Consider the following 24,671-nt stretch of genomic DNA (forward strand, 5'->3'; position numbering starts at 1 on the left):
CAGCTCTCCCCTGGAAGTCGTCCAGGCGCCGGTCTCTTTTTTCTGCCTTTTTGTTTCCCTCCCCGCGAGTCGGCGCGACGGTGAATTTCCGTTTCCGGCGGTGTCGAAGCGGACCTGAGGAGTCGCCATTGTGAACAGGTTCGGTGCTGCGGCCTGTGGTAGGCGGCAGTGGGGTCCCTGGCTCTGGGGCACTGGGAAGATCGCGAGTCGTGCGCGTGGGAAGGTCCTTCCCCGGTCCTCCGGGTTATCTTTGCTCCCCAGGAGCAGCATATTTCGCCTCTAACGGAGGTGTGCCCGGGAGTCGTTGGGGGAGGGAACGGGGTGAATCCCTGCAGAGAGCCTGACGGGGAGGGAAGGTGTCCGGGAGACGTCGTTTCCTGGCGACGTGGTCCCAGCAGGCGACTTGGACCTGAGCCGAATCTGTTGACCCCAAATTGTGCTTTTCCCACCAAGAGCAAAAGAGAGAGAAACATTAGTACAGCTTCGGAACTATATAGTAGAGAAGCAACATAACCTCGGAAATCCCACAGCTATTCAGTTTCAAAGCGTTCCTAGTGCCCAGCTCTCCTAACTCCCAGCCGGTGTTCCTTGACGTTATGGTGCTATATAAAGACTTTCTGTTTCCGCTCGTGTTGTGTGTCTGTGGGAAGCCTCTGACTCACTTCTGTGCTCCAGTAGCACCCTGTGCAGCCTTGCAGTGTATCCCTTATTGCACGGAAGGTACTAGTTTGGATTTCCTCTGCAAGTCAGATCATAGCTATATCCATTCACTGGCACAGTGGCTAGCACATCATAGATAGACCAAACATTTATTAAACGGAATTAATACAGGACCTTAATTGAATGAAATGGCACCCTGTCCCGCTTTTTTTTAATCAAGCTGTCAGATTTTATGCAGCCTGATATTCTTAAAAATCTCACTAATTCAGTGATTACCAATTTATTGGCCACAGATTCCCAGGTACCTCAGAAATCACTGGAAGGGTCTCTGTAAGTCCATGGGGTCTCCAGGCATCATTTAGAACCAGTCATATCTCACACATACAGATACTGCTGTTTTTCAAATGTGTGTAGATGAGTTATAATTCAGGAGTTTTACAGAGTTGACAGGTACTAAAAGTAATACTGCGATCCTATTGGAAGGTCATAAAAACGTTTTAAATTTTTTATTACAATTTAAGTTTAAGTTAGGAAACCACTTCATTAGTCCAGTTAATACCTAGGTCTGAGCTGTCCAGTATGGTAGCGACATGTGACTATTTAGAGTTAGAATGAAATTAATTAAAAATTCATTTTTTCAGTTTCTTTAAGAACATTTGTTTAGGGCCACAGGTTTCCAGGCTTAAGGGTGGGGCCTTTGCCAGGGAACCACTCTCTTCTACCCAGTATTTTCCTGTCTCCTGTCCATATCACAGGGATATACTCCGGCAAGTATTACTATTAATTACTTCATTCATTCAACAGATATGTATTGTGACAGATACTGTGCTAGCCACTTTCTGGGGCATAATGATGAAAAGAATCTGTCCCTTCCCTCAAGATCACTGGAAGCCGGGGGTCTAGTAGGAAGACAGAAAAGAGAACAGATGATTACATTTTCATGAAAGGCATGCACAAGGTGTTATAAAAATAAAGAGAAAGAGCACCAGCCCAGACTGGGTATTTGAGGACTGGGACTGTTCAGGAAGATGTAACATCTGTATGAGTTCTTGACAACAAGTGAGAGTTAAGCAAATAAAAAGTAAGAATGTATCCTATATAGAAGAAACTATATATGCAAAGGTCCAGACGGCAGGCACATTGATGGACCACAATTAGTTGCGTAGCATGGAGTAAGTATGGGGAGGGTGATGGTAAGGAGATGGTAGCCAGAGTGGGAGACACAGGTTAGCTGATGGATAGTCTTGCATGCTATGCTACTGAGCCTTCACTCAGTAAGGAAGGCTTTGGGGGAACTGCAGTAGGATTCTAAGCAAGAGAATGCTTTGATAAAATTTTGTGATTTAGAAAGGTCAATAGATGGCAGTGTAGAAAATGAATTGGAAGGGCTTGTGTATAGGCAGAGGACTGATTAAGAAGCCATAGTGTAGTTAAGATCTGGGCAAGACATGGACATGCACACTTGAGGGTGAAGGCTGGGAGGAGGGAGAGGATCAAAAAACTACTTATCAGGTACTGTGCTTATTACCTGGATGATGAAATAATCTGTATAACCAACCCTCATGACATGTGATTTACCTATATAACAAACCTGCACATGTACCTCTGAACCTAATACAAATATAAAAAAAGAGATCTGGGTGAGAAATGAGGGTTTGAACTAAGGTGAAATCTATTTATACCTTAGGAGAAAGTAAGACAGGAAAATGAAAGATCTCAGGAGATTTGAAGGAGACAGAATTACCAGATGTGGAGACTGATAGGATACAGGATGAGGAAGAGAGGAGTCTAAGGTAACTGCCGGCTGATCCTCACATGGGAGACTGGAAAGATGACATTCGCTGAGATGAGAATGTTGTGGAGGAAGCTGGTATGTCTGGAGTGGTGAGGTTGGTTTTAGATTTGATAACTTTGAAGTTCCTGTAGAAGAACCAAAGGCCTGGAGGTCAGCTAAAAGATGCATTTGGCTCAATTTCATGGCTTTGTGATGGATTAAATGTCCTTCTCCAGTTAGCACCTTCTAACTATTTATCCAGAAGTTACTAGAACTCTTTATTTTGTTTTATTTTTCTTCTGATATATGCCCTGGGGGAAAGCACTTATATTACAAGTACTTATAATAGACTAAAGCTTAAGAGCTAGCACCGTCTTTCATAGTAAATAGAGTGACAGTCTAAATGGCATAAGCAGAGAGAACCCACTGCTTTTAACAGGTAGTCCATAGGAGTCACTTACCTTGGCCAGTAAATGGAAATGCCCATCCTCTTTTGTCATACATAATCTTGAAGATTGTGCCAGTTTTGAATAATGTGAGATGTCAAGCATCACACTTACCTAAAATGCTACACCTCTGTAAATGGATTTAAATATGCAGAACCATATACAACTCTCCCTGCCTTTCCTGCAGGCTCAGCGATATGAGGCAGCATCGACAATTTATGGACCGCACACATTATCTGCTTACATTCAGCTCTTCAGAAACCTTGCTAAGGCTATTGCTACGGTAATCAAATATTGTTTGTGCATGCAAGCGTGTGTGTGTGTGTGTGTATGTCTGTATGTGTCTGTATCTGGGTAAGAAAATGCAGAGGGAAGTGAAAGAGAACCTTAGCTTCGAGTGTTCAGTTTGAGAACCTTTATATTTTACAAAATTTATAGTTTTGTGGTATCTCAAAGAAAATAAATAAAATTTCTTTCCCAATTTTGGATCTAGTTAACATCCTTTCATGCTGGCAGCTTCTTTCATATATATTTTCTCACTATTTTTACAACCATCATGTGAAATTAAGGAGATATCATTTCTCCCCAGTTTTCAGAGGAGCACATAGGCTTGAAGATAAGTGATGAAGCTTACTACACCTGGGAGTTGAACCTGTGTTCTCTAATCCTTGCCAGATTCTCCCCACTCACTCCAAAAGTTGAGTAGGTCAGCATTCTAAGATGCCCATTTTCCACATTATAATATCTTGGAAATTGGGATGCATTTTCCAATCAGAGGAAGCTTATTATTATAATTAGTAGCATGCTTTTACTTTCTTGGTGGTTCAAAAGATAATATGAGTTGTTAAATCAATGGAAGCTTAGATTTGATGTAAAAATAGTGGTGCCTTGGAATAAAAACATTGCATCTACCTAAAATATATACCACTGAACAAGTTTACTTGATTTAAAGGAACTTCACTTGTGGAAATCTTCCCTTTGGATGCAGTTGTTTATGAAGCTGCAACTGTGATGTCAGAAGGTTAGTCAACAAACAAGATAAAGAGCTTAAAATAATAAGCAGTCCCTTATATAATAATATGTAAGCCTCAGTAAAAAATGTGAAACAATTGTGGCATAGCAAAGAAAATAAAGCCCTTTTAATGAAAGAGCTTGGATATATTAAATTGAAATAAATGAAATGGTTGTCTCTGTAGGTTGCATCAGTCAAACGTTGAAAATTTCATATGCCTGTATTATTAGTTACTGATTGTGTGTTTGAAATTTCAGTATTTTATATAATTTCTTTGCACATATTTTAATTGATATTTATTTTCGTTTTATCATAATTTTGGTCTCAGTTTTAGGTTACTTTTGTTGAATAACTGTTTGTATTTATTTATTTATTTCTATTATAAAATCCAAATCTATCTGTAGGTCATTCAGATTATACAGAAAAGCATAAACCTATAATCCATCCCTAGAGATAACTACTGTTTAACTGTCACTATGCTCATAGGTCTATAGTTCTTCCCAAGAAAATAGATTCTTCAAATTTTGTAGTGACAATGAAGAAAAATGCAATTAATTTGGTGGAAATTTGTTTTACAGACAAATTTCTGGTCAAGCACCTTAAAACTAGCTATGTGATCTTGAAAAAAACCACTGAATATGTCTAAGCCTATTTTCTAATTTGCAAAATGGGAATGGTAATACATAACCTATCTCATATCATATGCAGTTGTAAAGATTAAATCTATAATGTGAGGAATAAAGAGCATTAAATATTCATTGAAAGTAATGGCAAAATGCCAATTACTTTTGTACCAACCTAATATAGTTATAGGGATATTTGAAAATTGAGATTTGTATTTTTATGACACTATTAAAAATGGTAAACTTTGTGGGCAATATAGATTAAACCAGTCAGGATGTGGGATGATCTTAAATTTTAAATTAAAAATATATTTATTATATTCTTTTATTAGCACAGACAAGAAGCTAGGAAAAAACTTGGTACTCACTCCAGGTGAGAGTGGCTCAATACTTTTTAAAAATTAAAATAATAATTACACTGTCATGGTATAATTACCTTTTTGCATATTAGGCCCCTGTACAAGGTCAGACAATTTGAAAGTATGCTTCCAACCTTGTACTCTGGTCACTGTCCTTATGTTGTCCAGGGGAATAAAAGAGTTGCCTATGACCAAAACTTTCTCCCAGTGACAAGAGTTTAAATTATAAATTTCTAGGCTCATGCTTAGCAAGGCTACCTTCCTATTTTGCTCAAGGTTGTTAGCTCTTGGAGTATGTATATGTGTGTGTGCACTCTTCCATTAATGCAGGCATTTCTGGGTCTGGAGGCCTGGGGAAAGGGTCTTTGACTCTACCTGTGCACTCCTTAACAAATGCTGTCTGTTCCAGGACATGGTAGCCAACCTGAGCAGAGGTCCAGAACCTCCCTTTTTCAAACAATTAATAGTTCCATTAATTCCTAGTATTGTGGATAGAGCACCAAAAGGCAGAACTTTTGGGGATGTCCTGCAGCCAGCAAAACCTGAATACAGAGTGGTAAGACTCATGAGCAGACCTTGGAATCCTTTAGAGGGATGTTTTGGGGGATGTCACTTTGTGTCACCATTTGCCTCTAATCATGCTGTAGACCAACTGTTAGCAATGATAATTTTGACAATTGTTCTTATCTCTGCAAAAGTAATGAGAATGGGGAAATATTTATTTTTTGTAAGTAACTGTGTCAAATTGAAATTCTAAAATCCAAATTATTCCCTTTCTTAAGTGAATGATCATGGAACTATTCACTGGCACTGAGAGTTGTCTCTTAAGTCAAGGATAGGAAAAACATACAGAAATGAAGCAGAATTTGTACCATTACTATTTTATATCAATCTTGTGTCCTGAAAGCTTGCTGAATCAGTTATTAGTTTCAACAGTTTTTCTGGGCGGAGGAGGGATGAGTAAGAGGGGAGTCTGGATTCCTTAGGAATTTCTACCTATAGTATCATGTCATCTGTGAATAAAAATAAGCTTATTTATTCCTTTCTATATTTCTTTTCTAAATGCACCTAATTATTTATCCTTATTGGACTGGCTAGAACCTTCAATAGAATGTTCTGCTTTTTAAAAAATTTTATTTAATTTTCTACTTGATAAATAAAAATTATATATATTTATTGTGTACAAGATGATGTTTTGAAATATGTATACATGGGGAATGGCTCAATTGAGCTAATTAACATATACATTATGTCACATCCTTATTATTTTTTGTTGTGAGAAAATTTGAGACTTTCTTAACAATTTTTAAAACAAAATATGTTGTTTTTAACTGAAGCCATCAAGTTGTACAGTAGCCCTCTTGAACTTATTCCCTTTGTCTAAATGAAATTTTATATTCTTTGATCAATAGAATATAAAATTTCAACCCCCTAACCTCCTAGCCCCTGGTAACTAACCTTCTGCCAACATTCTACTCTCTACTTCTATGAGTTTAACTCTTTAAGGTTCTCTATATAAGTGAGATCATGTGGTATTTATCTTTCTGTACCTGGCTTATTTCACTGAATCTAATGTTCTCCAGGTTTATCCATGTTGTATCAAATGTAAGGATCTCATTCTTATTTATGACTGAATAGTATTCCATTGTGTATATGTACTACATTTTCTTTATCCATTCATCCATTGATGGACACTTAGGTTGTTTCATATCTTGGCTATTGTGAACAGTGCTGCAATAAACATGGGAGTTCACATATCTCTTCAACAAACTGATTTCATTTCCTTTCTCTATATACCCAGAAATGGTATTGTGTATATATTTTACAGTAGTTCTATTTTTAATTTTTTGAGAAACCTCTTGCTGCTTTTCATAATGGCTGCACTAATTCACATTGTCATGAACAGTGTACAAGAGTTACCTTTTTCTACATTCTTATCAACACTTGTCTTTTGTCTTTTTAAATATTATACATTCTAACAGGTATTAGGTGATATCTTGTTGTAGTTTTAATTTGCATTTCTTCGATGATCACTGATATTGAACATTTACAAAAATACCCTGTTGAGCATTTGTATGTCTTCTTTGGAGAAATGTTTATTCAGGTCCTTTTCTTATTTTCAAATTGGGTTATTTGTTTTCTTGCTATAGAGTTGTTTGAGTACCTTATATCTTTTGGATATTAACTCTTTATTGGATGCATAGTTTGCAAGTGTTTTCTCCCATTCTTTAGGTTGTCTCCTCACTTTGTTAATTGTTTTTTTGGTTGTGCAGAAACTGTTTAGTTTGATGTAATATGTGTCTGTTTTTGCTTTTGTTGCTTTTACATTAGGGGTCATATTAAAAAAAAAAATCACCTACACCAACATCATGGAGCTTTTCCTCTAGGTTTTCTTTCAGTTGTTTTATAGTTTCAGGTTTTATATTTAAATCTTTAATCAATTTTGAGTTAATTTTTATATTTCCTTCTTCTGCATGTGGATATCCAGTTTTCCCAGCAGCATTTATTGAAGAGACTGTCACTTCCCCATTGTGCGTTCTTGGCACCTTTGTCAAAAATCAATTTATCATAAATGTGCGGGCTTATTTCTGGGCTCCATTGGTCTATGTGTACCAATGGTGTGTTGATTACTTTAGGCCAGTACCATGCTGTGTTGATTACTATAGCTTTGTAGTATATTTTGAAGTCAGGTTGTGTGGTACCTTCATCTTTGTTTTTTTTGCTGAAGATCCAATCCAATGTCAAATAGAAGTTGTGAGACTGGACACTCTTGTCTTGTTTCCAATCTTAGTAGAAAAGTATTCAGTTTTTCACCATTTAGTATGATGTTTTCTTTAGGATTTTTGTAGATTCTCTTTTACATGTTTTATGCCTAGCTTATTGCAAGTTTTTGTCAGAAATCAGTGTTGGAGTTTTGCAATTTTTTTTCTACTGAGGTGACAATGTGGTTTTGTCTTTTGTTATTTTAAGAAGGTATTTGCATTCATTGGTTTTCAGATGTTAAATAAATGCCGTATCATTTAGTCATGGTGTATAATCCTTTTTAGATGTTGCTGAATTTGATTTGCTGATATATTGTAAGGAGTTTTCTACTCATGTCCATGAGGCATATTTTTAGTTTTCTTTTTATGTGTTGTCTTTGCCTTTGGTATTGGGGCAATAGTGCTTTCAAAGAATGAGTTGGGAAATGTTTTCTCTTGTACTTTCTGAAAAAGTATCCAAAAGATTGGCATTATTTACTCTTTAAATATTTGATTGGATTGACCAGCAAGGCCATATGGACCTGGCTTTTCTTTATGGCAAAATTTTTATTACTAATTCAATCTCTTTACTTGTTATATGCCCATTCATATGTCCTATTTTTTTTCCTTGCATCAATTTTGTGTCTTTCTAGGAATTTATAGGAATTGGTATCATTCTAGGAATTTTCTCATTTCATATAAGTTGTTTAATTTGTTGGTGTAATATAAAAGTTGTTGTTGCTCATGATAATCCCCTGTAATCCTTTTAATTTCTGAAGAGTTGACAATGATATCCCCTCTTTCTTTCTAATTTTGGTAATTTGTGTCCTCAAAGAACTAGCATTTAGTTTTATTGCTTTTACCTATTGCATTACCTATTACTAAATTTTTTAGGCAGGACCAGAGCAGATTTTCGTCTTGAGCAAATCCCTTCCTCCCTTCCCCCAGCACCCCTCATCCCCTCACACACTAATGTAAAATTCTTTTGAATTATGAGGTTTTCCAGTCTGGCCTGGTGGGAACAGAATCTTGTCACAACTCTATGAGCCTGGGGACTGTTCTCTGTAATTCTGTTAGCCCATTCTTTTCCTGGCTTCCAGTAGTTCCCTTATATGCATGCAAACTTGAGGGGAGCTTTCTGCAAATCTCCAGATTTCTGTCTCTGTGCAGCTATCCTCTCTATGATGCTCTGTGCTATAAACTCAAGACTGTTTGGCTTTTGTGGACCCCCAGCTCCATATCCTCAACTTAGACTGCCAGACTTGGCCTGAATTCTCCTCCTTCTGCCGTGGCCCGTAAACTCTGATGACATTGAGCTGGTGGATTACAGGGTTCTTGTTTGTCTGCTGCCACTCAAATATCACTGTCTTTCTTTGTCACTTGAAAATCCATTGTTTAATATATATTTTTTCCAGTTTTTTAGTCGTTTCAGGTGGGAGGATAAATACACATCCTGCCACTCCATCTCTTATAAAAATAAAAGCTTAACTATAAATGTAAGCATAAATATGAGTCATCTGTGGAAAGTTTTGACTGTTCTAATTTGATTCAAATATTCCCTGTATTTGTGTTGGGAGGGAGGTGTGAGGAATTATCAAGGCCTGAAGAAGCCATTTTAATATGCTGTCACTAATATAAACTACAGCCCTAGATCTTCACTTGTATCTGAGTCTACCCAAAGCAAACTCATTGGCCAAACATTCTTATGTCTATTGTTGCAAGGGTTAATATTCTTAGAAGATAACTTACTTGATTAAATAGAACAAAATCTATAAAGGCACCCTAAATTATAGAATTTATAATAAATAATGTCCAAAATATGAGTATAGCAAAAAAACCTTTTATTAGAAGTCATTAAATGAAATTTTACTTTCAGGGGGAAGTTGCTGAAGTTATATTTGTAGGTGCTAACCCGAAGAATTCAGTACAAAACCAGGTAGGTATCAATGATTTTCTTTTACAAATGTAAATCCACTTTTTAGCCATTCATTCATTTAAATATCCCTCTAGAGGTTAATAACATAAAGACAAAATATTCCAACTTGTTTTCCATCTTATTTTGTAGGTACGGGAAAATATTCAATAGGTAGTTAATGTGGATTGAGTCTGGGTAAAAGCACACAGGAAACATATAATTGGCTCCACTTAGGACCAAGTATAGCATAATGCATGTATGACTGCATTGTCTGTCAAGCAGATGTTAAGTTGAATACAATCCCATATATATAATTATGCGCCACATACAATGATGTTTCAGTCAAAGATGAACTGCATTTATGACATTGGTCCCATGAGATTATAATACTCTACTTTTACTGTACCTTTTCTACGTTTAGGTATGTTTAGATACACAAATACTTACCACTGTGTTACAATTGCCTACAACATTCAATACAGTAACGGGCTGTACAAATTTGTAGCCTAGGAGCCACGGGCTATACCATATAGCCTAGGTGTGTAGGAGGTTACACCATCTAAGTTTGTGTAAGTCTACGTCTGTGATGCTCATACAATGATGAATTTGCCTAACAATGCACTTCTCAGGATGTATCCGATATATGACTGTATTCAAATATATAGAACTCTACCAAATGTTGTGAAACAGTCAAAGGGCCAACTGAAGGATGTGTGTCTTTGGCTTCTTCTTCTCTTTTTGTCTCTCTCCTCCTCCTCTACACTGCTATCTCTGGTCCTACCTGTACTGTTGTGGAACGGTCACAGATCCCCGGGTGTATACTCTTCTGGCTTGGAGTCCTGGTGCATGTGCTTTACTTTATCTTGCATTGGCCATTTCCCTATTATTTACTACTGGTGCTAATAGAGCATTTATTTATTAAACCTAAAAAATGACATTCAAAATACATGCCCAATGTTAAAACAATATAGAAGTGTAGAAAATAGAATATATAAGTGCTCTTCTACCCACAAACCTGCTTTCCAGAGGTAATAGCTGTTAAGAGTTTTTTAATAAAGCATTTCAGACTTTTTTGTTTTTATCATATGTATGATAAACTATATACATATGTAATATATCTATTAATAAAATTAATGTATACTTGTATAACTTCCTTAAAATATACTTATAACTACACAAGCAGTAACTGGACACATTCTAGTTGTAAAACCTCAAATAATAAAGGAATTTATAGTGGAAAAAGAGTGGGCATATGACTGATTTCGAGGTCATGGTTTTCACTGTGGCTGAGGATGCATTCCTTATATCAATTAGCTGTTCTTCCCAGGGCCTATAGTCACTTATAATCCAAAAATACCTTCCTTCCAAAAGAACCTTCCCATTCTTGTTCATTAAAATGTCATTATTGCCAAGATAACAATTGTGGCAATATGACATTCTCAAATATGACATTGGAGGCAAGTCTTCTACTTCTTAGGTAGTCAATATGCACCTGTTTGAAGTAATTTCTTTAGTAAGTGAATCTGTGCCACAATAGTTACGTGTTTATAACATTATTTTCTGAAGATATCAAAGTGTTATATCAAAACTGCATGTTTAGCTGTCACCTGATATCCCTAGGGTAGAGAAATTCTATCATCATTATTGCCATGGAGAAGCAGGAGAACAAAACATTTAAACTACTATAGTGGTAATAGAATTAATTTCAAAGAATGCTCTGGGACTTGGTATAAAACAATTTCTATCACCCTTCTTCATTAGTAGTTATCATCACTATTTATGGAATGCTTACTATTTTGCAGGTAGTATTTGCAAGTATTCCTATTAAAGTGCTTTATATGCATTATCACATGATTAATTCCATCCTTACGACTACCCAGTGAGTTAAGTTTTATTACCCCTACTTTCCAGATGAAGAAACTGAGGCCTAGAGAGATAAAGTAACTTATATTATGCATAATTAATGTATGCAGTACCTAATTATGCATCTGGAAGAGATTACGGTAGAGCAATTGGGAAAAGATTGTCATATGTTTTATCCCTGGTATTCAGAGGCCTAGACTTGTTCTTCAGTCTATACTCTAGACATATTCAAAAAGCCCACCATATCTTCTCCATCTAAGGCCTTCCCAATGTCATTTGCCATAAATAGACAGAAATAACTCTCTTTACAAGTTCCTATGGTTATGAAAACTTCCTTATTGAATGTAATTCATCAGTTGAATACTTAAAGAAGAATTTTAAACAATTACATGGCCCACATGTAAATAGGTGATACATTTAGCAAGGGGTTATTTGAGCACCAGTAAATGACAGATGTAAAGAACTGTGATAAATAGAGGTGCATTAGACATGTGCCTTTTAGGGTCACAATCTCAAGGATTTAAAAGGATACTAGAAATTTATAGCCTTTGTCTTTATTAACTTGTCATATGATTCAAATCTGTGCTTTGTTTGAAGCTGAATTCTTGGTCTGAAACAAATTCTTCTATTATAATAATCTTCCAATGGGGAAATAAAATCTTTTTATGATGTGGTTTCTAGAAATCTATTATAAAAAATCTAGAGACCTCCTTTAGTACCCCAGGATAGGGAAGATTTATGTATTCTTTTCAATTCTTTCACTCAGGGAGGTACGTTAACTAATAATTCATTCACCTGGAGATGGAAAGTAGACTAAACTTTACCATTTTCCCTTCCAAATTTTGAGGTGACTAGAGAAAGTCTTGGGATATATAGATCAATAAACATATCATGAAAAGGTTTGACTTATACCTTATTAAAATCTCAAGTAAGTTTTATTCCCAGCCTCTTTTCTGCCCTAATTTCCGAAATTTGCTACTAACTCTAAAATTATACTTCTTTCACATTTCTAAAAAAATCATGTTTTTTAATAGACTGGATAAATTAACATTCTGAGTACATTGCATAGAATGTTAAGAGGAAAGCCTAAGAATTTGGATGAAATTCTAACACATTTTCACACAAGGTATTGGTAGGCTAACATATGGTCAACAAGGGGAGTATTTACAAACGGGTTCCTTCTGTGACTGTGCAGTACCTGATCAGGTTTATTAATTGCATTTCAGACCCATCAGACCTTCCTCACTGTGGAGAAATATGAGGCTACTTCAACATCGTGGCAGATAGTGTGTAATGATGCCTCCTGGGAGACTCGGTGAGCACATTTATTGAATATTTTTGTTTTTCAAGCTTCGAAACCAGTTGGCTTGTAATGCTGGGAAGACAAATGAAAAGACTGGCTCAATACAAGGTATTAATGATATCAAATTCCCAAGGAGGTTTCTGGACATATTTAGTTGATTTATTAGATTTCATTTTGATTCATTTTTCTACAAAACAGTGTGGTGTGTGCTTCTGTAAGATTAGGTGCTAATGAGGTTATGGCTTCCATTCTTACAGACATCTGTTCTGTTTTTTTTCCCCATGGACACAGGTATTATTTGTAAAATCTAACTAGCTTCCTTGCAAATTGGTTGAAAGGAGTATAGAGTAAAAGTGTTGAGATGTCTCTGTAGAGCTTGATATTTCTATAGGGAAAATGAGTCTATACCTGACATGTATTGCATGTTTGTATATGATCAATGATTCTTCATTTGAGTTACTAAAACACTAGAGGCTTGGGTGTTTAACTCTTAATGACTTGAGTGAGGAGATAATATATTCAGGCAATTTCTCCGGAGAGACATATCTCTTTGCCTTTTGCTACCAAATTCCTGAGCTGAATAGATATTTTGAAGATTTGATAATGTGTCTGAAATAAGACAATACTTCTGTTCCCAAGTCTATAAATTTAACATTCCATGACAGTGGCATGGAAGTAGGTACAGTTTTTGGCAATTTGGGTCTAATTCAGATTGCCTCAAACTAAGTGATATTAGTTTGTTAAATGTAAATATGTTAGTATGATTCAGATGGTTAATTGAAAATAGGAATTTGACCATGGCCCATATACAAATATGGGCAAAATTTTTCTTTGGTATTTAGAGCTGTAGAGTATAGGTACATTTTAAAACAAGTAATGTATACTTATCGTTAAAAAGGTTATACAGGTAATAAAAAGAATGATTTATATTTAAATGCTCAAAGTTTTTGGCTAATAGCAGTCAATACTGAGGATATGTTTAGATCTCTGCCTTGTTCATTAGCAGCAGAATAATCAAATATTTGTTGAGAGTACTGAACCCATCACTGAGAAACACAGAATGTCGAGCACACTCTCTGTGCCCAAGAGATTTACTTTCAGCATAACTGAGGATATCAGTTAGCCCGTTGTATCTCACTGAGTCTAGAAGAGTGTCTGAACTCTCTGCTGTGATCTGCAGGGGCCAACATGATCTGGTTCCATCTGTTTCTCTCATCTCAAGCACTCTTCCATGGTTTACCATTCCCTGTACCAACTGACCTGCTTTCTGCTTTGTGGCCACATCAAGTTTGTTCCTGCTTTGGACACTTTGTATTTTCTGTTCCTTCTTGTTAGAATGTTTTTTCCTCCAGATTTCTGCAGACTCAGTTTAAATGACATCTCCCTAAAAAAAGTCCATCTTGTTTTCTACATTAAACTTGTCATTCTTAAGATTTTTATATTTATTGCTTTTTGTTTATTGCATTTATTTCCATCCTCAACTCAGTAGAACATAAGCTTCATGAAACTTGGGACCATATCTATCTTGCTCCTTACTGTACCCTCAGTACTTCCAGAAGAGAGTCTGACATGTATTCATTTTCTATATATATATATATAATATATAAAACAAATGAATCTAGATGTGAAAATAAGTGTCAGATAAGGGCTAAAAGAGTGCTTTGCAATTCTACAGCAGGAGAGACATCTTGTGGCTATCAGGTAAGGTTTCCTGGGGTGAGTATAATTTAGGTAGGTAGAAAGGTAGAACAAGTAAAGCTATTTCTACAAATTGCTGTTCTTTAAAGTTTCTCTTCTAGAAAATAGACGTTTTTGTCTGTTTTGTTCATTGCTGTATCTTCAATGTCTTGATAGTGCCTTGCTCATTGTAGGTATTCCCTGAATATTCATTAAATGAATAATCATGTATTTTTCTAATTAAACATTTTTAAGAGTAAAATTGAGTTTTGCTTGCTTGTTTGTTTTTTATCAACAGTTTTTACTGGCACAAGGGACTCCTGGGTCTGAGTAATGCAACAGTGGAATGGCATATTCCAGACACTGCCCAGCCTGGAATCTACAGAATAAGATATTTTGGACACAATCGGAAGCAGGACATTCTGAAGCTTGCTGTCACACTTTCATTTGAAGGCACTTCCCCGGCTTTTGAAGTTGTAACTATTTAGTGAAAAGTTGATAGATCATTTAAAGAACAGCTTTACTCTCTACACATTATATAAGTGATTTCAAATGAATGTGAACTAATGAACTACGATGTTGACTTCTATAATCGTCGCTATTTGGGGACAGATAGTTTACTGCTAATGGGGTGGAGGGGGGTGTGTGTGTGTGTGTGTGAGAGAGAGAGAGAGAGAGAGAGAGAGGTTTGTCCCATATATCTTGTTCCAGCAGCCATATATCTTGTGGTCTACAGCCTAAAGCATGATTTCCCTTGAAGTCTTGGGGTTGTTTAAAGGAGAGTCCCTTCAATATAAAACCTCTGAAATATTAGTGAGAATGGCTCACTAATGTGAACAATGTTTAAACTATTTATTTATATATAGAATTCCTGAATATTAGTACTGGGAAAGTTTATAGAAATCATCTAGTCTTACCCTTCATCTTACATATAAGAAAAATGGTCTTTTCTTCTAATCACATTTACAAAATATGATATAAACCTTGACCATAAATGTATGAGCCTAATTAGAGAAACAGAAAATCAGCATGTCAGTTTTCCTTCATTCAAAATAACATAGTCTTTCTAAGCAGTCATTCTGGAGTTAACATGCCTAGTTCAGAGCTGCTGTGGATGCTCAAATCATTTCTGGAATTGCCTTCAGGACACAATTATGAGAAAGTCAGACTTCCAATATTTTGATCATGCCTTGTGTTTTCCTAAGTGTCCTTATCCCACTGGATTGTGTCTCTTACTCCCAAGACTTATTCCAAATGATTTTTTGACTCTTTTCATTAATCAAATTCACCCCAAACCAGAAAGTTTTGCCATTAGCGTAGATATTAAAAATATTACTGTCTGGGAAAGCACTCCTCAAAGCAGAGGTTCTAAATTAATTTATCTGTTCTTTTACCATTTGCTCACTCACTCACTCATGGACCCATTCAATCATAGAATATTTAAGATTTATATGCCCAGAATTATAATAGTGCCTAGGCCTTGATAATTAGTGAATTTGTACTTGGGGTGAATGTGTAAGTGTCAAAAGGTAACTATTATGAAGGAGAAAATAATCGATTTAATATGTAAATTCTGGGGAGGCATTTAAAAAATCAGTAATCTTTAAGTTATATCTTGTGTATCATCTGTGTTGGATACTCTAATTTGGGGGGAAAGAGGCTCCAGACAGTTTGCTAAATACTATTTTGAAAGTTATTTTTGGGCATTGTAAAATACCTTGCTTCATACCCCAAAGAATAAGATATGACAATCTGACATCGATTGTCTGAAAGTACTAATTGCATTTACAATTCTTTAAGTTAACTACAAGCTCCCAGACTGCAAAGCAAATTTCCAAACCCCAGGTCATACTTTTGTATGTATGTAAAAGCTTTAGCATTTTAGGAAAAAAAATCAATCTGTATTTCAAAAATAAACTTTGAGGTTTGAAAATAATAACAATATTAATAATGGTAGTATTAACATCTATTATGTATAACTTAATCTCAACATAATTTATTGAATTAGAATGAACCTGGAACACTTTTTGATGAATTGGTATCCTAGAGGCTGTTTCCTTGGGCATTAACTGCTGGAGGATTAGGTAATCAGGGATTCCAAGTGTTGTGATCTTTTTTCTAATGATGCCACAGTCTTCAGTGTAAAAGTTCAGAAGCCTAAAAGAGCAAGTGATCCTGAAAGTAGCTGATTCCAGACAAGAAAATTATATTAGAACTCATGATATGGTTTTTTAAAGTATTTGTTATTACTCAGAAGGGTTTGTGAATCAGTTTCCACTACCTCTATTCCTTCTATTGAAGCTTTCCTCAAATCTACTTGTGATTCCTGATAGCTCACTGGCAACTGTACCAAGGTGGCCACTGTATCATCTACTGATCCTTCTGCACCTAGCACTCTTGGCTCCAGATAACGCACAGAAACCTATTTTCTCACCAGCTGTCATTTCTTCTAGGGCATGCAGTTCTATGTTCACAGTTCATGTGTAAAAATAAAACCAAATTCCTGGATTATCAATATCAGTTCTTTACCTGTGCATAAAAGATATCATGAAGTAATTGAACTTATCTGTTGATATAAAAACACAGATCCAATTCGTGTCTGTGGATGCTGCAGGGACTGGCTCATTGGAGCCAAACCATGTGGCGGAAACTCCTGAAATTGGTGGAAAAAGTGGAATATGGCAGATTGGGTAGGTAGGAGAACAATTTTGGAGATTTTGTTTCTCATGTTAAAGTGTCTGCATTTTATTTGCTGTACCCTGCCTACTCTGGTTTTAAGGATTTTTTGACTTCTTCGAAAAGCACTGAATAATCTCTTTTCTGGGTCTAGATTTTTTGATGAGTACTGTGTAAAATTGTCAATATTCAATGGATTATTTAATAATAAATTAAGAATTACACTCATAAAAGTATTGTCTAATGAAAGGTAATGTAGACAAACGAACACTTTTTTAAAAAAAGAGGTGGAACAAAAGGTGGTAGATTACATGTAAATTAGGTTGGAAAGTGATACAAATGACTTGTAAATAACCACTGAAGCACAAGGGAACCACTTCTTTATCAGTTCCTTTCTAACTTCTGAAGATGTACTGCTGGTAAAACACATGTATGGTTGGCATTTCTTTTATTTTCTTTCTCTTTTTTACTAGTTGGGCAAAAAAATTTCCTAGGCAGGTAGCTAACTATGAAATTGTTTCATGCACTAATTCTGAACAAAAAGACCAAGAATGAATTTACTTATGAATGTCCTTTTCTAATGTGCCCTCTTATGCTTCTCCTCCAATGTAAGCAAGCTTACTGTCTTTTTCTAAGATTAGCACATGGATTCTATCTTTAGCCAAAAGGTTTCATCACTAGATGAACTTCTCATGTGTTTAGTTCTTCCAAATGATGCTCTTGCTTCCTGGGTATCCAACCTGACTTGCTGGTTTATATTGGCTTCCAAAATTTTAGAGTGATAGGGTATCGGAGAGGGAAATTTGCACATTCCTTATGCAATTTGTTAGTATGCATTCAGCTGTAACTCAGAAAATATTCCTGATCAACATCCATCCAAACACTAAAGACATTTATAACCTCACATAGCAGTAAGTCTTGAAGTGATAAATTCAGGTTTGGTGCAGCCACTCAGTGGCTCTTCTTAATATATTGACTTAATTCTTAGGCTTATCCTCTTAGCTAAAAGATCGCTCCCTCAAGTCTACATATAATTGAATGCAGCAGCAAAATGGGAGGAGAGAGTTCTCTTTATAATCCCCTTTTAGAAGGTGGAAAATAGTAAGAACACAAGTTGAATTTTCCTTCTATTTCTTTGTTCAGAACTGTGCCACACAGCTACTCTTACCTGCAAGGGAGGCTGGAAAAAAGAATATTTAGTATTTTGTGCTTCTAGAGAGTGAGGCAAGTTCTGATAGTAAGAAAGAAGAGATAGCCGAAGTAGCTGTCATAAAATTATGTTAGTCAAGACAGATTAGTTATGCTACAACATTAGAGATTTATTTCTTGATCTCATGACCTGTCCATTGGGGTTAGCTGAAGGATCTGTTCCACATCTCATTTGAGTTCACAGGCTTACAGAAACTTCCATTCTAAACATTCTTCCATTGTGAGGGAACAGGAACAGGTGCTTCCATGATTAGGGGGAAGGGACAGGGAGAATCATGCAATAGTTCGTGAAGCTTCCACATTACTGTGCATTTTTCACTGGGCAGGTGACAGAACCAGGATATTTGCAAGCAGCCCTAAAGGTTACCACAGTGGGCAAGCAATAATATCTGCATATCCAAATTAACTGCTCTTTGAAATAATTAGAACTCGTTTTACTCTAGAAAATATATTTTGGAAAAGAACACACATTGGAATAATGATGAAAAAAATTGCTTTCTGTATTGCAAAATGTATACGTTCCTTTAACAGATTTATATCAAGCACCTATATACTTTATGGCAGAAATTATGCTAAATCCTAAGAATGAAACAATAATGAAGGCAAAGCTATTCCCTGCCAAAAGGAACTTAGAGTTTAACGAACAAAGCAAACAGATAAACAGGTAATTACTGTACAGAGTGACCCATATTGTTATTGTTCAGGGAATTAGAGAGGGCACATAATATGGTCTTGGTGATGTTTCAGTAAGTTTCCTGGAAGAAATAACATATAAGCTAAGACTTAAAAGATATGTAGAAATTAGCTAGAAGAAAGGCAATGGTGTGTGCATGTATGTGTGTATTAGTGTGTGTGTGTGTTTGTGTACTGGGCAAATAGACTATTCCATGTAGAGGGAATATTGAGTACTTTATCAAGACTATAGTTAGAGTATAAGGAAAGAGTTGACAGTGAGGCAGCACCAAACTTTACCTTCATAAATAGCAATTTGGTTTTATACTTGTATTAGCATTTTTCCCCCTTGAGACTCTTCCCCTATAACATCAATGTCCTTGAATGTATTTGCCATTTGCTCTAATAATAAAATACACTTTCTATAACCAAAAACTTACCTTGACTCCCAGTTTCCAGTACCACTTAGTGTCATCCTTCTGTCTTCAGGGCTATAACCCTGTCCATAGACAAACCCATGGAATTGAATTTATTAAGAGACTTCTTTTGCTTATGTCAATTTCGTATTTCCAAATCTATGATTTCTTTTGTTTTTTGTTTGTTTGTTGTACCTGCTAAAATGGCAAGTATAGCCAATGAAGACCATTCTCTCCCTTTAGATAGGGTTCAGAGTTCCAGCCGTACAAGTTCATAAATACTTGTGAATACTAAAAATTTGAGCCACCCACATAAAATTGAAAGCATCTTGGCCTGCATACTGCCAAGTTATCAGGGACCCAGCTTTGATTAGTCCTATTTCTGGATTTTTTTACCATAATGAAAAATTAGAAGCCTAGGGGTATGGGGTCAATACTAGCTAGAGGAGAATAGAAGATCTACTATCCCTGTCTGAAATCAGGTATCTGGAAACATTGACTTGATCATTTTCTCTGTCTCATTGTATTTTTCATATTCAGTATAAAAGATTTACCCTTTTTTCCCAGACCAAAATAAGCTAAACGGACAAAAGAACTTAATAATCCAGCAATTGCAAGCTTAGGACAAAGTCCAACCACATCCCCTAAATGGCCAAGGGACAGTGATGATAACATGGAGAAAGACACCCTTAAGTGGAATTTCAAGAAACTAGTATCTGTGATTTTATAAAGTTGATTCCACTATCATGAGGAGAATACAACCTCTGGAAGGCTTTCCTACACTGTGGACTGTATTGTGCTGACTTGTTGCCTGTCTCTTCTCAGTTTCTCTTAATGTCAATAATCCACGAATGCAAGAAATCTCACAGGGACTGGAACTTCATTTATAACTGAGGAACATAAATAGGAAGTTGTATAAAGAAAAGAAAGAACTCTACACACTGCTTTAAATGTGTCCCAGAGATTCTGGTATGCTGTGTCTTTGTCCTCATTGGTTTCAAAGAAAGTCTTTATTTCTGCCTTCATTTTGTTATGTACCCAGTAGTCATTCAGGAGCAGGTTGTTCAGTTTCCATGTAGTTGAGCGGTTTTGAAATTTATAGCACTAAATGCCCACAAGAGAAAGCAGGAAAGATCTAAAATTGACACCCTGACATCACAATTAAAAGAACTAGAGAAGCAAGAGCAAACACATTCAAAAGCTAGCAGAAGGCAAGAAATAACTAAGATCAGAGCAGAGCTGAAGGAAATAGAGACACAAAAATCCCTTCAAAAAATCAATGAATCCAGGAGCTGGTTTTCTGAAAAGATCAACAAAATTGATAGATCGCTAGCAAGACTAATAAAGAAGAAAAGAGAGAAGAATCAACTAGATGCAATAAAAAAATGATAAAGGGGATATCACCACCAATCCCAAAGAAGTGCAAACTACCATCAGAGAATACTACAAACACCTCTACGCAAATAAACTAGAAAATCTAGAAGAAATGGATAAATTCCTGGACACATACACTCTCCCAAGACTAAACCTAGAAGAAGATGAATCCCTGAATAGACCAATAACAGGCTCTGAAATTGAGGCAAAAAATTAATAGCTTATCAACCAAAAAAAGTCCAGGACAAGACGGATTCACAGCCGAATTCTACCAGAGTTACAAGTAGGAGCTGGTACCATTCCTTCTGAAACTATCCCAATCAATAGAAAAAGAGGGAATCCTCCCTAACTTATTTTATGAGGCCAACATCATCCTGATACCAAAGCCTGGCAGAGACACAACAAAAAAAGACCAATATTCTTGATGAACATCGATGCAAAAATCCTGAATAAAATACTGGCAAACTGAATCCAGCAGCACATCAAAAAGCTTATCCACCATGATCAAGTGGGCTTCATCCCTGGGATGCAAGGCTGGTTCAACATATGCAAATCAATAAACATAATCCAGCATATAAACAGAACCAAAGACAAAAACCACACGATTATCTCAATACATGCAGAAAAGGCCTTTGACAAAATTCAACAGCCCTTCATGCTAAAAACTCTTAATAAATTATGTATTGATGGGACATATCTCAAAATCATAAGAGCTATTTATGATAAACCCACAGCCTATACTGAATGGGCAAAGACTGGAAACATTCCCTTTGAAAACTGGCACAAAACAGGGATGCCCTCTCTCACCACACCTGTTCAACATAGAGTTGGAAGTTCTGGCCAGGGCAATCAGGCAGGAGAAGGAAATAAAGGGTATGCAATTAGGAAAAGAGGAAGTCAAATTGTCCCCATTTGCAGACGACATGATTGTATATCTAGAAACCCCATCATCTCGGCTCAAAATCTCCTTAAGCTGATAGGCAACTTCAGCAAAGTCTCAGGATACAAAATCAATTTGCAAAAATCACAAGCATTCTTATACGCCAATAACAGACAAACAGAGAGCCAAATCAGGAGTGAACTCCCATTCATAATTGCTTCAAAGAGAATAAAATACCTAGGAATCCAACTTACAAGGGACACGAAGGACCTCTTCAAGGAGAACTACAAACCACTGCTCAATGTAATAAAAGAGGATACAAACAAATGGAAGAACATTCCATGCTCATGGGTAGGAAGAATCAATACCGTGAAAATGGCCATACTGCCCAAGGTAATTTATAGATTCAATGCCATCCCCATCAAGCTACCAATTACTTTCTTCACAGAATTGGAAAAAACTACTTTAAAGTTCATGTGGAACCAGAAAAGAGCCCACATTGTGAGGACAATCCTAAGCCAAAAGAACAAAGCTGGAGGCATCACACTACCTGACTTCAAACTATACTACAAAGCTACATTAACCAAAACAGCATGGTACTGGTACCAAAACAGAGATATAGACCAATGGAACAGAACAGAGCCCTCAGAAATAATACCACACATCTACAACCATCTGATCTTTGACAAACCTGACAAAAACAAGCAATGGGGAAAGGATTCCCTATTTAATAAATGGTGCTGGGAAAACAGGCTACCTATATGGAGAAAGTTGAAACTGGATCCCTTCCTTACACCTTATACAAAAATTAATTCAAGATGGATTAAAGACTTAAATGTTAGACCTAAAATCATAAAAACCCTAGAAGAAAACCTAGGAAATACCATTCAGGACATAGGCGTGAGCAAGGACTTCATGTCTAAAACACCAAAATCAATGGCAACAAAAGCCAAAATTGACAAATGGGATCCAATTAAACTAAAGAGCTTCTGCACAGCAAAAGAAACTACCATCAGAGTGAACAGGCGACCTACAGAATGGGAGAAAATTTTTGCAATCTACTCATCTGACAAAGGGCTAATATCCAGAATCTACAAAGAACTCAAACAAATTTACAAGAAAAAAAAAACCCATCAACAAGTGGGCGAAGGATATGAACAGACACTTCTCAAAAGAAGACATTTATGCAGCCAAAAGACACATGAAAAAATGCTCGTCATCACTGACCATCAGAGAAATGCAAATCAAAACCACAATGAGATACCATCTCACACCAGTTAGAATGGAGATCATTAGAAAGTCAGGAAACAACAGGTGCTGGAGAGGATGTGGAGAAATAGGAACACTTTTACACTGTTGGTGGGACTGTAGACTAATTCAACCATTGTGGAAGACAGTGTGGAGACTCCTCAAGGATCTAGAACTAGAAATACCATTTGACCCAGCCATGCCATTACTGGGTATATACCCAAAGGATTGTAAATCATGCTGCTATAAAGGCACATGCACACATGTGTTTATTGCAGCACTATTCACAATAGCAAAGACTTGGAACCAACCCAAATTTCCATCGATGATAGACTGGATTAAGAAAATGTGGCACATATACACCATGGAATACTATGCAGCCATAAAAAATGATGAGTTCATGTCCTTTGTAGGGACATGGGTGAAGATGGAAACCATCATTCTCAGCAAACTATTGCAAGAACAAAAAACCAGACACCACATGTTCTCACTCATAGGTGGGAATTGAACAATGAGAACACTTGGACACAGGAAGGGGAACATCACACACCTGGGCCTGTTGTTGGGTGGGGAGAGGGGGGAGGGAAAGCATTAGGAGATATACCCAATGTAAATGAGGAGTTAATGGGTGCAGCACACAAACATGGCACATGTATACATATGTAATAAACCTGCACATTGTGCACATGCATCTTAGAACTTAAAGTACAATAATAAAAAAGAAAAAAAAAGAAAAGAAAGAACTTGGGCTTTGAAGACTGGTCAATTTAAGATTACTTAATTTCCTTGGTTTATGAAATAATAATAGTAATAATGACCTTCTATAATTGCTATGAGGTTAAGTTAATGTTTATGAGAGGGTATTTTGGAAACTAACTGGTTCAAATCCTAGTTTCACCATTTAACCAATATCAGACCATGAGTAAATTACTCAGTTTTGTAAAGCCTTTGTTTCGTCCTCTCAGTTGCTTAGTATACAAAAAGAGAACAATAATAGTACTTACCTTTTTAGGTTGTGAGATTAAAATAAGGTACAGTTCTTGGCACGGTGCCTGGTGTATGTATGCACTTAATTTACTTAGCTGTTAATTTAGTTAGATGTTACTGAGTATTATATGAGATATTGCATGTAAGTTTCTGGAAAATTGTAGGAATTAAAAAATTCTACCATTGAGACTGGAATCATGGTTAGCCACAATGACTATGCTTTCCCTGATCTTTTTCAAAGTTGTGCTTTGACATCCCTGAGATTAGTGTAGGAAGAGTTAGAATGAGGAGAGAAATTAGTAGAATGGTCTAGACTAAGAGGTAATGAAGTCAGAACAAGAATAAGAACAATGGCTTTAGGAACAGGTCAGAAAGGTGTGGGTGTATAAAACTCCAGAGTTACAATGGACACAATATACTCATTGACTGGATAAGGTAGGGAGAAGACAGTTACAACTACCCAAACTCTAAAACATTTGGGTTATAGTAATGCTATAAACAAGAGCCAGGGTAAAAGGAAACAGATTTCAGAGAGATGATGGTAAATCTAGTTTTGGATGTCTGAGACTTTGACAAGATATAGCAAAGTCCAGCACACAGTGGGAAATGTGGAGTAGAGACACTGGAGAGAAAGTAGGGCAACAGATCAGATATATGGGAAGCATCAAACTTCAAACTGATGGTTGAAATCAAGAAAGTTGATGACTTTGCAAAAGGGAGGGCATATAAGAAAGAGAAAAGAGATTCAGATGACAGGCCTTTTGGAACCACTTACTTTAAGGAAGATGAACAGAAGCAGGGCCAGAAAGTAATATTACTAAGAAGAAACAATTAGA

The 24,671-nt window shown here is 36.3% G+C and overlaps 1 protein-coding gene across 5 annotated transcripts; it reads left to right on the plus strand.

The window, feature by feature from the left end:
• On the plus strand, window positions 1-17,282 carry ASAH2B (N-acylsphingosine amidohydrolase 2B). Of its 5 annotated transcripts, none has more exons than XM_063607403.1 (6): window positions 1-138; window positions 3,068-3,163; window positions 3,833-5,430; window positions 9,492-9,551; window positions 12,620-12,708; window positions 14,672-17,282. In XM_063607403.1, exons 3-6 carry the CDS (start codon window positions 5,287-5,289, stop codon window positions 14,859-14,861), a joined length of 483 nt encoding a protein of 160 aa, XP_063463473.1. In that variant the 5' UTR covers window positions 1-138; window positions 3,068-3,163; window positions 3,833-5,286; the 3' UTR covers window positions 14,862-17,282. The 5 variants fall into 5 exon arrangements, 4 of the variants coding, with proteins under 4 accessions (XP_063463473.1, XP_034786474.3, XP_063463472.1 ...); XM_034930583.3 differs by having other exon boundaries at window positions 5,358-5,430; XM_063607402.1 differs by having other exon boundaries at window positions 73-158.
• The last annotated feature ends 7,389 nt before the right edge of the window (window positions 17,283-24,671 follow it).

The sequence above is a fragment of the Pan paniscus genome, chromosome 8 (genome assembly GCF_029289425.2).
Source record: "Pan paniscus chromosome 8, NHGRI_mPanPan1-v2.0_pri, whole genome shotgun sequence".
In the NCBI taxonomy this organism is placed as follows: Eukaryota; Metazoa; Chordata; class Mammalia; order Primates; family Hominidae; genus Pan; species Pan paniscus.

Coding starts and splice junctions, on each gene's coding strand:
- ASAH2B (XM_034930583.3), top strand. CDS start 3,078: ATGAGGCAGCATCGACAATTTATGGACCGCACACATTATCTGCTTACA. Junction 5,431..9,491: donor CAAAACCTGAATACAGAGTG/GTAAGACTCATG, acceptor TTTTACTTTCAG/GGGGAAGTTGCTGAAGTTAT. Junction 9,552..12,619: donor AGAATTCAGTACAAAACCAG/GTAGGTATCAAT, acceptor ATTGCATTTCAG/ACCCATCAGACCTTCCTCAC.